Genomic DNA, 14,366 nt, shown 5'->3' on the forward strand with positions numbered 1-14,366 from the left:
AAGTTTGGTTTCGTGCCGCGTCATGTTTAAAGGCGTGGAAATGCCCCCCCCCCCCAGAAACAGACCGGTGTACATTCACGAACGAGTCAAAAGTTAACTAAGCGTTTAGTCGATCGCGATGAATGATTATAGCAACCGTGGTAAAGATCAGACGGCTTCGTGTTGTATCCAGGCGGGCCGTTAAAGAACGCGACACGCACGTCTCCCGGAAAGCCTGTGAAATTCATCCAATCAGATGACGACTTCGAACACGCTGAAGCGTTTCAAGGGGCGTGACGTCTGAGGCTAGTAGGACAACATCCTACTTCCTTCCGTATAAGTTACCGGCTAACATGAGTCTGAGGAAGTGATATTGTCGTTGCTCATGAGCCGTAACGATACAACCGTAATGTAAACATTTATCTAATTCAATGGTGAGTGTGAATTAAGAATAAACGCGTTTTTTTAAGTAACCCCATTAGCTTCAAGTGATTAGCATTAGCTGCTTAGTCTCAGCACACTGTGATTGCTTGAGAATTCCGCTACGTTACAGGGACAAATGTGAGTGTTAGTGTTGATCAAAATAAACAGTCTGTCAAATATTGAGTCATAAGGCTTTTACGTTTCAACTTGTTAGGCAGTGAGTTAACGTTAGCTGTCGGGATTAAGTTCAACGCTCATTTCAAACTTCTAAATGAGACGAAACGAAGCTTTAAGTTCTCAACAACCTGTGTGTGAAACGAATAACGATATAGCTGTAAATCATTAAGTGTTGTTTGGACTGTCCGTGGCAGAGAGCAGCGTAAAAGGTCAAAGTGTTTTTTGTGTCTTTAGGGCTGTGCGTGTGAAACTGGATGACATCACCATCATGCCATCAGCAAAGTTTCAGAAAAATGCCCAGTACATTGAATTGGGCAGTTACCAGTATTGGCCAGTTCTGGTGCCCAGAGGGATCCGGATGTACACTTATGAACAGGTGCCTGGCTTTCTTAAAGAAAACCCTTACATCACGGATGGATACAGAGCCTATCTCACCTCTAGACTGTGCATTAAAAGGTGACTGCTAGTTTCCAGGTTTTCATGCATATCTAAGTGATTGAACATGTCTGCATAATGTAAGAATACGACTGTGTCACCTCTGTTGTAGCCTTTTCATTCTGTCCAATGAGACGGTAAACATCTGGAGCCACCTGTTGGGCTTCTGCTTATTCTTCACATTGGGAGTTTATGATTTGCTGGCTGTGCTGCCTAGGTTAGGAGCGTCCAGAGAGGATTATGTCATCTATTCTATAGGACTATTCTGCTTCCAGGTATGTCCGTGCTGGTTACACATTTTGCATTTGGCAGATGCAAAATGGGTGACAATCCCATTTCATTGTGTAACCGTGTATGCTTTTTGGATGAGGGCCATCGTAGCTATAAAAACAGATTTTGGATTAGTACTTCTAATACGTGATCGCAGGACCTTTTGATGGGATGCTAGAGTTGAAAGAGTATATTCGTTTTTGTCACCTCCTAAACTTGGCCCTGTCTAATTCTAGATCTGTTACAGGCTGTTATCATGCCATTGGTAATAGACAGAAAGTAGCAGCTTTTATCCTTGGCAGCCATTCTCAAACGTTAGGATTAGGCAAAGTGTCCTTGCTAATTCTCTCCCAAAAATGTAATTAATGAATCCTTTCATTGGCTAACATGTTACCTTAAATTAATAATGTTTCTCTGTGTTACCGTTCAGGTGTGCATGCTGTGTTCTGCGGGGTATCACCTGTTCTGCTGTCACCGTTCCGAAAAGACCAGCCGCCGCTGGATGGTGATGGACTACGCTGGCATCTCCATTGGAATCATAGGCTGTTACGTTCCAGGAGTGTTCTATGCCTTCTACTGCAATAACGTACGTGCGACATCTGTTACGGAGGGGGAGGAGCAAGAGAGTTTGGAGGTTATGGTGGTAGTGGACGTGTAGATTAATTGTGTAGCTTGAGGTGCATCATCCCACAGTCGTCTCTAGCAGCAGATGGTTGGCATGCTTTTGTTTTGGGCATATGTTACCTGTGCAACAGATACAGAGCAAGAGTTCACCTGTTCCTGGGGAAAAACAGTCTGGTGTGTGTGTGTTCTGTGTTGCAAAAATACTGTGTGTTCCCTTTAGAAGAAAACTAGTATGTGGGTGTAGTGGGTTTGGATGGAATGGATTAAATTATTTTATGTTTACTTCAATTTATTTAGCAGATGCTTTGTCCAAATTGATGTAGTACAACATATTCTACGTGTATAATAACAATTTTATCATAAAAACATTAGAATGTGTAACATGTTGAATTTCCTCTGAGATTAGCACTATAGAGACTGTATTTCGTTTCTTCCTGTCGGTTTACACAATGGACCCCCCGTGGAGCGGCTTTGTACTGCCTGTATGAAATGAGGCGATGCTTGGCTCTGAATCTTCTTTGTTTCAAGCGAAAACGGAGCGGAGATTTCGGTGAAGTTTTCTGAAAACTTGGAGCTTGGATATCCTGAGCAAGCTGCTTGGTCTCGTCCTCTCCACTCCCACTTGCTATTTGCCGAGCGCCACCGCTTTTGGCCACGCTGCTCCACATGGTTCTCCCCACATATTGGAAGTGCTGGCTTATTGTGCCCCAGAATGCGGCAGAAATCTGCTCCAGCCCAAAGCAGATGGCCACGTTCGTGGACCCACTCCGTCACTCCTGTTCCCCACCATATGACATTCACACGTGGGTGAGCCATCTCCACTTTCCCCCTGCCAAGTGTTTAGCTTTGCTTTTTGGATGACTACTCAATCAGCCAAGTGCCCCAAGAGAAAGAAAGACTGTTTTCGCCATTGCTTTTTCTTGCCGCAGAACAAGTGAAATGCATTTATTCCTGCATAAGGAAAGACGGTACTGTGTACTGTCTGTACTGTGCGCATGAATTCAAGATAGTTCAAAAGCAAGCTGGTTATCTGTATTTTGTGTGTGTGCAGTACTGGCGGCAGGTGTACCTGGTAACTGTTCTGGCTATGATGCTGGCGGTGTTCTTCGCCCAGATACACCCTCATTACTTGACCAAGAAGTGGCAGCAGCTACGCTCTGTTATATTCTGTGCCTTCGCAGGATACGGCCTAATCCCGACTGTTCATTGGATCTGGCTCAGCGGGGGGTTCAGCACAGGCATAGTCCAGGTAAGATTCTTTTAGTCAGTACAGTGTTCATGTAACTCAGCGGTTCGAGCATGGCCCTAGCCACGCCAAGGTCATGGGTTCGATCCCAGGGATTGCACATACTAAGAAACTAAATGTATAATGCAATGTAAGTCACTTTGGATAAAAGCATCTGCCAAATCCGTAAAATGCATAAATGTAATTGAATGACAAATACAATGTAAGTGTTGTTATATATTTATATTTGATCAACCGGAGAACATATTTTAAAAGACCTATTGTGGCCCTTTTTAGGAATTATTTTTCCGTGTGCTGATAATGTACGTACTTGCTGTAGCTGCCATCGTCTTCTATACCTCCAAAGTCCCAGAACGGTACTTTCCAGGTACAGATTCAGTTGATCCTTTCATATCCTTTTCACTTTTATTCCTTTTATGCTGTTGGTTTTGGTTAAAAAAGAAAGAAATATATAAAATATATCTCCTAAATTTACCGTAATTCATAAATGTAATATCATTATAATGATGAAAAATGAAGTGCTCTTTGGATTTCGTAGTAAATGTCAATTATTTTCAAATGTAAGTGACAGAGAATTTATTTATTGCGGCTTTGAAATGGTCTAAAGCAAAAATATCATGCTTAAAGGGGTCATTTGACACAGCTAAAACTAATATAATTGTTTGCTTTAGATGTAAAACAATGTGTATACATGATTTAAGGTTGAAAAAAAACGCAGTATTTTCCACACATCGTGCATGTTTGTATCTCCTCTTTGTTCCGCCTCTCTGAAATGCGCTGATATTTTACATAGCTCATCGCTCTGAAATGGCCAGTTCACTAGTGCGTCAAGAGTAATTGACTATAAACAAACAACCATATACATCATACAGAGTTTGTGTGAGAGAGAAACAAGCTCGCATTACAGCAGGGAATGGTAACATAATAAATACCGCAAGTGCTTCGGCCCTTCTTGATCAACCAGTGCTGCGCCATATCTCGTCACCACTCAACAAAGACAATAAACCCCATTAAAAAAACACAACATTTGTTGCCTCTAGTTGGAACAGAAGTACTGATTATTAGGACTTATGTTGTCTTTTTTCCATGTTGCGCCCGTGTCTGCATTTGTCTGTCTGCATTACACAAAGAAACAACAACATCAAACTCAACTCGCGTTAGTCCGTAAAAAGTATTTTACATTGAAAATATACATTCAGAATCTGAAGCGCCAAACAGTCCTTGCAGAGTTTTAACTGTTGGAATAGCCCCTGTGCAGTCTTGATCTCTCCCAGGTTCGTGTAGCAATCATCTGTGAAATGCGCTGCGCACACTTCAGACTGTACTTTTCTGGAACAGTATTGTACATAAAATGTAACCATTTGTTTTAAGTTGCCTCGTCCTTTGGCAGGGCAAACAAAGAGGCATTCGTTTAGCAAGAAACACATTGTCTCTGCGACATGGCGACAGACCGGTACAATGAGATTTACAAGACCACCCACCTTACTTGCGTTTACATTTTGGCGGTCTTAGTCAAATCATACCACGAGCTGACGTTAATTTGCCGGGGTGTGCTTACACAAGGCGTTTCAGGCAGGTCCGGGTGAGCATTCGCTTCTAGATAAAATGCATCTTTTGTTCTAATGCATGCATGGGCAACTTATAACACACCAAAGACCAAGAAAAGCAATTTTTTTCCGGCGAATCACCCCTTTAAACAGACATACATTGATGTTTTTATTTTGCCTGTAAACGTATCAAAGTTTTAATGTTTTGTTTTTTCTGTGAAATTCTTTAGGTCAGCTAAACTATCTGGGCTCCAGCCATCAGATCTGGCACATATTGGTTGTGCTTATGTTCTACTGGTGGCATCAGTCTGCACTTTTCTTAACCAACCACCGTCATTCTCATCCTTGCCCAGACTCCCCTCGTCATTCCTAGACTCATCGTGTCACACATAAGGACCGCTGTTTACTGTTTTAAAATATATTTAGGCTTCAACACAGTTAGTGTTTATGTGTTAGCGAGGTGTATGGATTTTTTAATTGTTGGTAATTTGGACATTTTTTACATTTTGTAAAAGTGCATATAGCTGTGGCTATCATAAGTTATAAAAAGGCTCTTAACACGCATATTGTAAAGCAGATTTAGGATTTTCAAATTTAAGGCGAAGCATCATTTCACAGCATCTGCCAGGGGATGGGTTTCTATGTCTTAAGAGCAGAAGGGCACAAAGAATGTATTTTTCTGTCTGTGTTGAGGTAACATGCAGTATTGATCAGTAATGCGGGGGTTTGTTACGTAATAGTTATGCATTCAGAATTGTTTGTGCAATGCTATTTCAGTTTCTACTTTTTGCATCTGTATCTAGAATACAGGCCTACTCACAACCATTTGCTGGAACACGTTTTACGTAAATGTATGTACACTACACTATATTAGTCTCACTTGTGAAACAAAATAAACCAAAGAGGTTTAGTAGATGTTGTTCCTTGGTAAGCAAGTATTTGATGGGTAGCTGCATTTCTAAACATGTACAATTTGTATTGCTGTAGGAAGTTGTCTTGTTGACTTTTTGCATAAACTGCTTAGAAAAGACTAGTCTTTCCTCAAGACTGGTCGTAACTTATTTAAATCAGTTACATAAAAAGGTAGATTAGACTAATTGAAATATGAAAAGACTGATTAGTCTTTTAACTACTTGCTGGTTAGTGAAGACACAGTCTTAACAGCTAAGTTTATGCAACTGGGCCCTGGGTGTCCCAAGACAGAATTGAACTCACGTGGGTTTATAATGTTAAACTAAGGGATGAGACATGCTTTAAAGACACCATGACTTTGTGAAATACAGCTACATGTTCCTCATTTATAACCTGTAGATTTCTTTAAACTGACATTTTTTTATTGTTGGCTAGTGTGACACATTATACTTGACAGGTTGATTGTAAAGTTTTTTTGTGAGCTATTACTGAATCATGAGTGCATAAGTTATTTTTACCACATATGTTGGGATATGCCGCTTCATAAAAGAGGAATTGTCTGAATATATGTTTTTCCTTCTATGTAAATTCTGTTCACTCCATTTCATAGAAATAAATGATGTAAACTGTTATTAGAGTTTTTGTCTTTGTTGTATTTATTAAAATAAAATAGACCACTGATCACCAAATAAAAAATAATATTTCATATTGCATTGTTAGAGAGTGCAGTACTACATATTAGACAAATGTAAAAGGAACTTTAGTCTTTGAAAACAAAGAAAAACATGAAAAAATATTTTTGGTCTTGAATGTCATCCAAACGGCCCTTTTCATCTTTCCTATTCAGATGTGACACCTTTTATGTGTGATACCCTTAGTGTCTTCAAATATTCACCTTAAAGGGACATTTCAGCCCAAAAGGACTAATCTGTCATTATTCACCCTCATGTACTTCCAAACATGTATCCTTTTTGTTTTGCTGTTTAACACAAACTATATTCTGAGGAATGTGAAAAACCATAGTAATAGTTTTACTGACTATCATATTAGTTTTCTCCCTACAGCTACTTTTACTATGATAGTCAATGGTGACGCAGAATTGTTCCATTCCATCCAACTGTACAAACATTCTTCCATATATCTGCGCGTTCAGCACGACAACGAAATGTATACAGGTTTGAAAAAACTGTCGTGCTTCGTTGTCGTGCTGAACGCGCAGATATATGGAAGAATGTTTGTACAGTTGGATGGAATGGAACAATTCTGCGTGGAACAAATAATTCTGCATGGAACAAATAAACTAAGGGTATATATAAATCCCTTGTTCTCAATTCTAGGTTAAAATCTTCCGTATTACTATACTGACATTACCAATAATGTTCCTGTGCCTCTTAAAGAAAAATTATTCAAGAACATAATTTAAACAATTTTTTTCATATTCAAAAGTAGCGTCAAATCAACAATAAGGTGACTAAGGTGTGATCTTAATTTTGGAAAGGAAAATGAGCATCCCTTTTCATGTATGTGTTTAGAAAGAAGATCGTTATAAAAAAGAACAGAAAATATTGAATGCACTTAAAAATGTAAAAATATGCATAAAATGATCAATGTGTCACTGACTTTTAAATGGAGAAGACCTCAACTAGACACAAATGGGCTACAACAGCCATCATGTATTCGTGGTACTGTAAAGCAGGGTGGGTCATTACCCAGATAAGGCTTCATGGTGTTAAACTAATGTTGGTAGATCCACGCCAGGAGCTTTACCAACTCCGTGGTCAATGATGGAGTACAAACTTAGTCACAATGCTCTATGTTTTTTCACCCAAAACAATCAATTTTTACTGAGCAAAGAGCGCTTATGCAGCATAGAAGGCTTTCTAGTGAGCAAAGGCTAAAGAATATGCTTTGAAAAGCCTATTCAAAAACAAACAGGTTTAAGTCACAAAAGAAAACATTGTTATATCTGTCCAGTTAGGTATTAAAATACTTAGAAAACTACAAAAGGTGGATGTTATCTAATTTAAAGGCCTATGTCCCCACTGGCTGCACAGCACAAAGCTGCCGTCCATTAAGTACATTTAAAAAAGCTGCTTGGACGTTGCATAATGTAGCAGTGTGTGTGAAAACATGTGCTGGAAGACATTCACTGCTTTGATGGGAAAGGTGCGGCTCCAAAAGGGTCAAGATCCATTTGTGGGGTTTGTGGAGCTCCACTCTGGACCACCATTTCTGTGAAAGGTACGGCGCCAAAGTCATCGATCTTATTTCCGTCAAAAACACTATGTTGTGAGCTGGTTCTTGGCCTGCCATTGGATGAATTCATCTCACTTTTGTTGTCTCCCAAGCTCTGGTGCTGACCGTGTCGGCTGCCATCTTGTGAATGAAAAGGCTTGGTGTCAAATGGGTCCGATAAGGCCTCCTCCGGGGGGAGCGCAGCTCCTTTTTCCATAACCTCTCCTAGGGCAATACTGATGTTCTCTTTGGAGTCGGAGGCACTGAGGAACTCGTTGCTGCTCTGCGAGTCCTTTCTGCCCACCTTCTTGTGCCTTCGCACCCCTTCAGGGGTACGGAAGCTGAGTTTGTTGCTTTTTCTGCCACTGGTGGGTGTGCCGTGGTGGCGCTTCCCATTGTTGCCACCGGCCTCCTGCTTGGTTCGTCTTTGCCGCGAGGAGAGTTTCTGGAGGCTGCGCTGCTTCTGTCTCTGTTGCTGGGGGCTTGCTTCATCAAATGACGCTGGGCCAAAAATATCCTCCTGGTTCTTGGAGGTGGGTATTACGTGGCTGGGCTGGAAAGGCGAAAAGCCAAATACATCCACAGTGTCGGGGGAAACGGGCGTCGTCTGGCCACTGGGGCCGTCACCGCTCTTGCTGGACTTGGAGAGGTTTCTGTTGAAAGGAGCCTTGGTGAACACATCAATCTCTTCCACAGCGTTCTCCTGGCTCGCCTGCCTGAACGGGGCTTTGGCAAAAATATCGATGCTCTCTGGTGATACTCGGGCCTGACTGCTGCCAACAAAAGGAATGGCACCAAACACATCCATGAGGCTTGCAGCAGACATGGTGACACTCGGGGAATCCGATGGAGTGATTACGCTGGTTCCAGATTCATCTTTCACAGTAGGAGCCGGTTGGTCCAGCGGTCTTCTTGACTTAGGGTCACAGTCTGAATCTGAGCTTTGTTTGTCCTCTTCTTCATCTATCTCTTCCTCAGAGTCCATGAGCAATGGCCTCTGACCCAGGTTTTCAGGCTCTGTGTCTTCATGTTCGCTGTTAAGACCTTCCTCCTCTTCCACCTCCTCATCTTCACTGCTTTTGGGAGAGGGCGGGTCAGACTCAAAATCGCTGTCAGACTCCTCGCCTGCATTCTGGGACATTGCACTAGTGGAGTTACTTTTTTTTGCAGGTTTGGGTTCCTTGACAGACGGCAGGGTGACATCTTGCGTAGCTGGTGGTCCAGCCGTAGCAACACCGGCCTTCTCAATTGGACACTCCGCTGTTTGCACACCAGCTCCTGAAAAAAAGTTAAACAAGTTAATAATATGATATTCACTTCATAATCAGTAGCTACTCAATTGGACTGAAAAGCCTTCAGGCTTTTCCAACCTTTGTTGGTATATTGTAAGTAGAAATTTACACCATTTTGGAAAAGCTGTGTAGGCCTGAAGTCCCCCGATCAATTATGCATGAAAATGAATTACAGTTGTTTAGCATTCAGATTTAAAACTACCTCGTGCACATGAGGAGTTTTGGTTTATCTTTTGTCTTAAAGGAATAGTTCACCCATTTGGGCACCCTCTCGTCATTTCAAACAGGACTTTCATTCTTATGCAGAACACAAAAGAAGATTTTTGAAGAAAGCTGGTCACTGGACTGGGGCAGTACTCATTGACTTGCATTAGTTTTGTGTCCAAACAATAGAAGTGAATGGGATCTGCCGTTGTTCGGTTACCAACATTCTTTAAAATATCTTCTTTTGTGTTGTGCAGAAGAAAGTCATAGGTTTGAAATGACAAGAGGGTGAGGAGATGACAGAATCTTCATTTTTGGATGAACTATCCCTTAAACATTAGAAATCAAACGATATTCGCCACAATAGTTGAATTTATAGGCAATGGCAATACACATTTTTAAGGGAACGGTGGCACATGTTTGCAGGACTAATGTATACTTTCATAACATTACATAAAGCAAAAAAAGAATTTTGTTTCATTAAACACGTGAAAGCTCACAACTCACTAAAAAGATGAAGCTCGATTGACAGTCTTTTTCACAGATTTTTTTCAGAATATAGGAAATGTATGGGAACAAATAAAAACACATTTTGTTATCTGCATTCAAAATGATTTGGATTGACAAAAACTGGCGCATGTAAACATACCTTCTACGGAGAGCTCAAAAAAATGCCAGACAAAAATCAACGAACTTTAAGATGCCAGTACAGGAAACGGCCCAAAATAATTTTTTAAATAATTGATAATCATTTATTATAGAATACAATCAAAACTATGAGTTTATATTTGCTTTTGCGTGTGTAATGAGGTTTGGTCAAATAATTATAATTGCGGCAAATAAATTCTCAATACTTCAAATAGCAAAAATCTAGATTATTGTTGGTCAGACCCCCACCTGGCTCTTAAAATGCTTGACCTTAGCCATGATTTTGATCATTTAAAAAAAGAGACCTCATATTCAGAATACAGAAATCATGAGCAAAATGCATACTGATGTCTTAAGAAACGGAGTTGAAGTATTAAAATGAGTAAGATAGTGTAACTTGCACATCTCAATATTTGTCAACATGTATAATTATTGAGCTATTGCTCTAATTTCAAAAGACTGAAATTCTCTGCATGGCTAAACATTGCCATCCTCCCCCTGCTGAGCAGGCAGAGCTGCAGATCTGTTATCAACAAGATCCATCCAAACTGGCAAACCAAGACTCTGAATTAGCCAAACTCTGTGTTATGTCCAAAAATATATAAATAAAGCAAACTTCAATTAATTATTTAAACGAGAACAAAAACAACCACGACAACTATGAGTATTCTTATAGTTACACGATATATCTGCATGCATTGTGGCTGGGTAAAAGAAGTGTAGTTTGGCTACAGCAAAAACAAGGGGAACGATTTCTGTTTTATGAAGTCGTCTGAAACTTGGAGGAGAAAATGTAAGACGGCATCTGTTTAGACTATCCGGATTACAGCATATCTAATCACGCCCACCATTTGGAATACAAAAATCCAAAGGGCAGCATAATGGAAGATCCTTAATCATATAAGAAGATCCTGAGCAGAAGACGACATTTATTGAGTGTTCTTTTCCAGCCCCATCCAATTACACCCCGGCTCTAGGAAAAATGCCCATGTAAAACCTCCTTCACCCGGCTCAGCAGATCCTAAGCTGATTGTCTTTCTTTGTCTTCACAATATGATTTAGGAACAGAGGTCACAATGTAATGATAAGCTTTGAAAGTTCTTATTGTCTTAAATCACATGACCAAGCACTTTCCATTTACATTATTTCCTCAACAAGGAGCTATAAAAGCACAGTTTTATTATGTTTTTGCTAAATCCAATGACCTACTCGAAGGTTTAACAAAGGTGTTTAGCCCACAATAATAACTATAGCACATATCATTATGCACATGCTCAATCATGCAACATGATTGGATCAAATATGTTTTCTTTTGTCATGCCGTTTAAGTATTTCGCTTAATATCACAAGATACGATTTATTATTTTTTCATGTTATGAACAAACACGAATGCGTGAACCCAAACAGATGTTTGTTCTCTTTGACCCTTAAACAAGAATATTACTTTAGACCAATGTGACCATATTTTAAATCAAGTTTAGGCTTTTAAATGAATAAACATTAGACAAAGACAGCCAAGTTAATATTTCATTAATAAACAGAGCATCTTGCCCTCATGGTATAAAGGTGGAAAAATGACAGCTTGATAATAAAGCATCAATGAAACTCCCTTGTAAGGAGCTTCTATAACAAAATCAACAAATGTAAGATTGCTTTTAAATGAGCTTTATTTATAATTAGCATTTGAAAAAGAAACATTCAGTTATACATTATAATACATAAATATTTACATCAGTCTGTCAATGCAAGACATTAACAACTCGTTGTAACTGATGTTGTATGTATGCGTGTATGTACAGATGACAGGCCATCTGGAATGGTGGTGCTATGAACATCTGAGCTGCTGCACAATCATCTACATCCTTCTTTCTAAAGGAGAAACATATGCAACATAAACACTCTTGACACCTGTCCTGTGATTCTCAGGCAAAATATAATATAATAATAAAAGAAAAAAATGCTGCCTGTGTAGTTTAAGTATTAGTGCTAGGAAAGCAAGTTAGAAGTGTTTTAAAAAAGTACCTCTATATGCACGTGGGTTTGGTATGATTCTCAACATGCTTATATTAGTTCTGCTTACACTTGCATAGTTCAAAATATGGCTCAAAAATATATATAATACAAGTGATGCCTACTGGAGTCTGTATATCCACCAATATCCCACTCGGCCAAGTCTCAAAATGAATGGCTGTCTTTATCTAATACAGAATGGTAACACATTTGAACATTAAAATAAAACACAATAAGTGTTATCAGATAAAAAGCACCTGAGTGGGTGATGAGATGAATGAGTACATAAAGATTAAGAATCCACATCAAGGATCCGCTAAACTTTATGTTCAACTTACCGTTGAGAAAATAATGCTTCGGTTAAAATTATGAAAAGCCCTACTGTAAACCCTTCCTTTATGCATTCGCTGACAATGTACTCATGTAACAAAGTAAGGCTCAATGCAGCCATTATGAACCAGAGAGTAACAATGACATGGGTTATGTGATGTAGTTAACATGTAAAAAGACTCATACATTCTTCAACATAGTGTTTTCTATGGAAAACATTGTCCGTGACCAGAAAAAGTTCTAGCATAAGCTACATAATAAGAAGACATCAAATTATGCAAGGGTAAAAGCAAGAAAAAAAGGCCTGCCAACTCGAGTTGCTTGTATAGATGCAACAGTTCTGATTATTCGGCTAACCTCCCTCCAAGTTAACCTGCCAATGTTCCCTGAATTGGCAACCTAAAATATATTCACAGTAAATTATAAGAAGGAAAAACAAGGCTCAATGAGGAGTTTAAAGCCAACTCTAACACTGCGGAGAGACTCGTGTTTAACTCCACCAAAAATTGGCATGCTTACAAAGTAAACAAAGCAACTATGAGGATCGCTGGAAATTTTCTAGCATTTGAGGTCCATAAAAATTGTACCTGAGAACTTTTGGCACTCGCTGTCTCTATGGAGAACTCGAGCACAACGTGTAGCTAACTGATCTGGGAAGAATAAGAATCAAGTTAGTGGAAAATTAGGTCGCTCCAGAATTCGCAAAGCTATTCTCTCATGCCAACCTGATGCGTTTTAGCGAAACATGTAAATGCCAAAAGATTATTCAAATAAAAGGAAAATTCCCTTAAACTTCACCGTGAAAATTCACTGCTCAGCGCCGTTTAAAATAAGACACTTCTGGTGGCTGACGAACATGCAGAACAATTTTGGTAAAAACGTGAGCCCTAAAAAAAGAATAAAACTAAACTACACTAGCAAAGTTAAGTCAAGATTACAATCCACACTTATATCAACTTTCACTGGACATTGAGATTAGTTCCAAACGTACATACTATATAAAGGGCAACCCCAATTATTTTATTAGAATATAATCTATTTAAAAAGAAAAATGCAGATTTGAAAAGCGAGAACTCAATACAAAAATTCACCAATGTTTTAAAAGAGCTAGAACAAACAAAAGTCAAAGCTTTAAAATTCTAAACAATGACAACAAGAAAAAGAAAATACAAAAGGCACCAGCAACAAACATGGAGATGCAACAAAGCCATGATTTAAGAACGTTCGTAAATAAGGAAAATCCCTTGAAAAGACGTTTATATATCTTATAGTTTCAGATAATACGTTTGTATTATATTTGTAGTCTGTTAATTCTCTATTTCTATCCTTGCATTTTATCTCTGACCTGTTAAAATGTCTAAATCTATGTTGTTATATTGTAATCTATACTGTATTACTATGTGCTTTGTCTTTATAAAGTATCTGAAGCAAAACCCACTTTTAATCTCAGTTTTAAGACATACAGGGTTTACATAATAATGACAAGACTGCAGGTGGCTAAATGTACCGTTTAAAGCGGGACAAATGATGATTAGCATAGATTTTGTTAGCCACTCGACTCCAGATGTGACAATGATTTGCGGTGTACAGGCCACATCCAGTAGCAAAAAGGGGTTGGGGACAGGAGGAATTAGGGAGCTCAGAGGTGAGGAGAGAGAAAGAGGGACTGGGGCTTTGCTGAGGGTCCTCTGAGAGCCGGCTGCTAGAACTTGCCTGCGTTGGCCAGGAAGGGCACAGAGCCAAAAGGATCCTCATGCAGTGGGGGCTGCAGTACCGGCTGCTGTCTGTCTATACTGCTGGACTCCATGCTGACAGATCTCTCTACTGGCTTTTCTGTAGAGAAAACGACACACAGAAGCTGTTAGCGGGAATACAGAAGGGTGTTTGCGCCCTCTGCTGGAGAGGTTGAATAATATCTACAATAGTGCAAAACTACAGTAATGAAATGGCTTGTGCTAACTGTGTGTATGAATGACACGGGACGAAAAAGCTTGGCATGAATACACTACAACATTTATTTTGGACATGAATTAA

General features: G+C 39.5%; 2 protein-coding genes across 7 annotated transcripts in view; one reads left to right on the top strand and one right to left on the bottom strand.

The window, feature by feature from the left end:
* On the top strand, positions 1 to 6,299 carry paqr3a (progestin and adipoQ receptor family member IIIa). 2 transcript variants are annotated; one of them, XM_079481464.1, is made up of 7 exons: positions 1 to 413; positions 814 to 1,035; positions 1,127 to 1,289; positions 1,715 to 1,870; positions 2,960 to 3,157; positions 3,431 to 3,521; positions 4,932 to 6,299. In XM_079481464.1, exons 2-7 carry the CDS (start codon positions 848 to 850, stop codon positions 5,072 to 5,074), a joined length of 939 nt encoding a protein of 312 aa, XP_079337590.1. In that variant the 5' UTR covers positions 1 to 413; positions 814 to 847; the 3' UTR covers positions 5,075 to 6,299. The 2 variants fall into 2 exon arrangements, with proteins under 2 accessions (XP_079337590.1, XP_079337591.1); XM_079481465.1 differs by having other exon boundaries at positions 56 to 413; positions 1,232 to 1,289; positions 4,932 to 6,249.
* bmp2k (BMP2 inducible kinase) overlaps positions 6,248 to 14,366 on the bottom strand; it is a 27,710-nt gene continuing 19,591 nt past the window's right edge. For 2 of the 5 annotated variants that reach the window (XM_079481418.1, XM_079481419.1), the window contains 2 exons: positions 14,046 to 14,165; positions 6,254 to 9,126 (listed from right to left, as the gene is read on the bottom strand). In XM_079481418.1, coding sequence (XP_079337544.1) covers positions 7,760 to 9,126; positions 14,046 to 14,165 — 1,487 coding nt within the window. In that variant the 3' untranslated portion in view covers positions 6,254 to 7,759. Of the gene's footprint in view, positions 9,127 to 11,649; positions 11,862 to 12,919; positions 12,983 to 14,045; positions 14,166 to 14,366 lie in introns of those variants that run through there. The other 3 variants (XM_079481420.1, XM_079481417.1, XM_079481421.1) reach the window with 3 other exon arrangements.

The sequence above is a fragment of the Barbatula barbatula genome (genome assembly GCF_947034865.1).
Source record: "Barbatula barbatula genome assembly, chromosome: 2".
Classification (NCBI taxonomy): domain Eukaryota; kingdom Metazoa; phylum Chordata; class Actinopteri; order Cypriniformes; family Nemacheilidae; genus Barbatula; species Barbatula barbatula.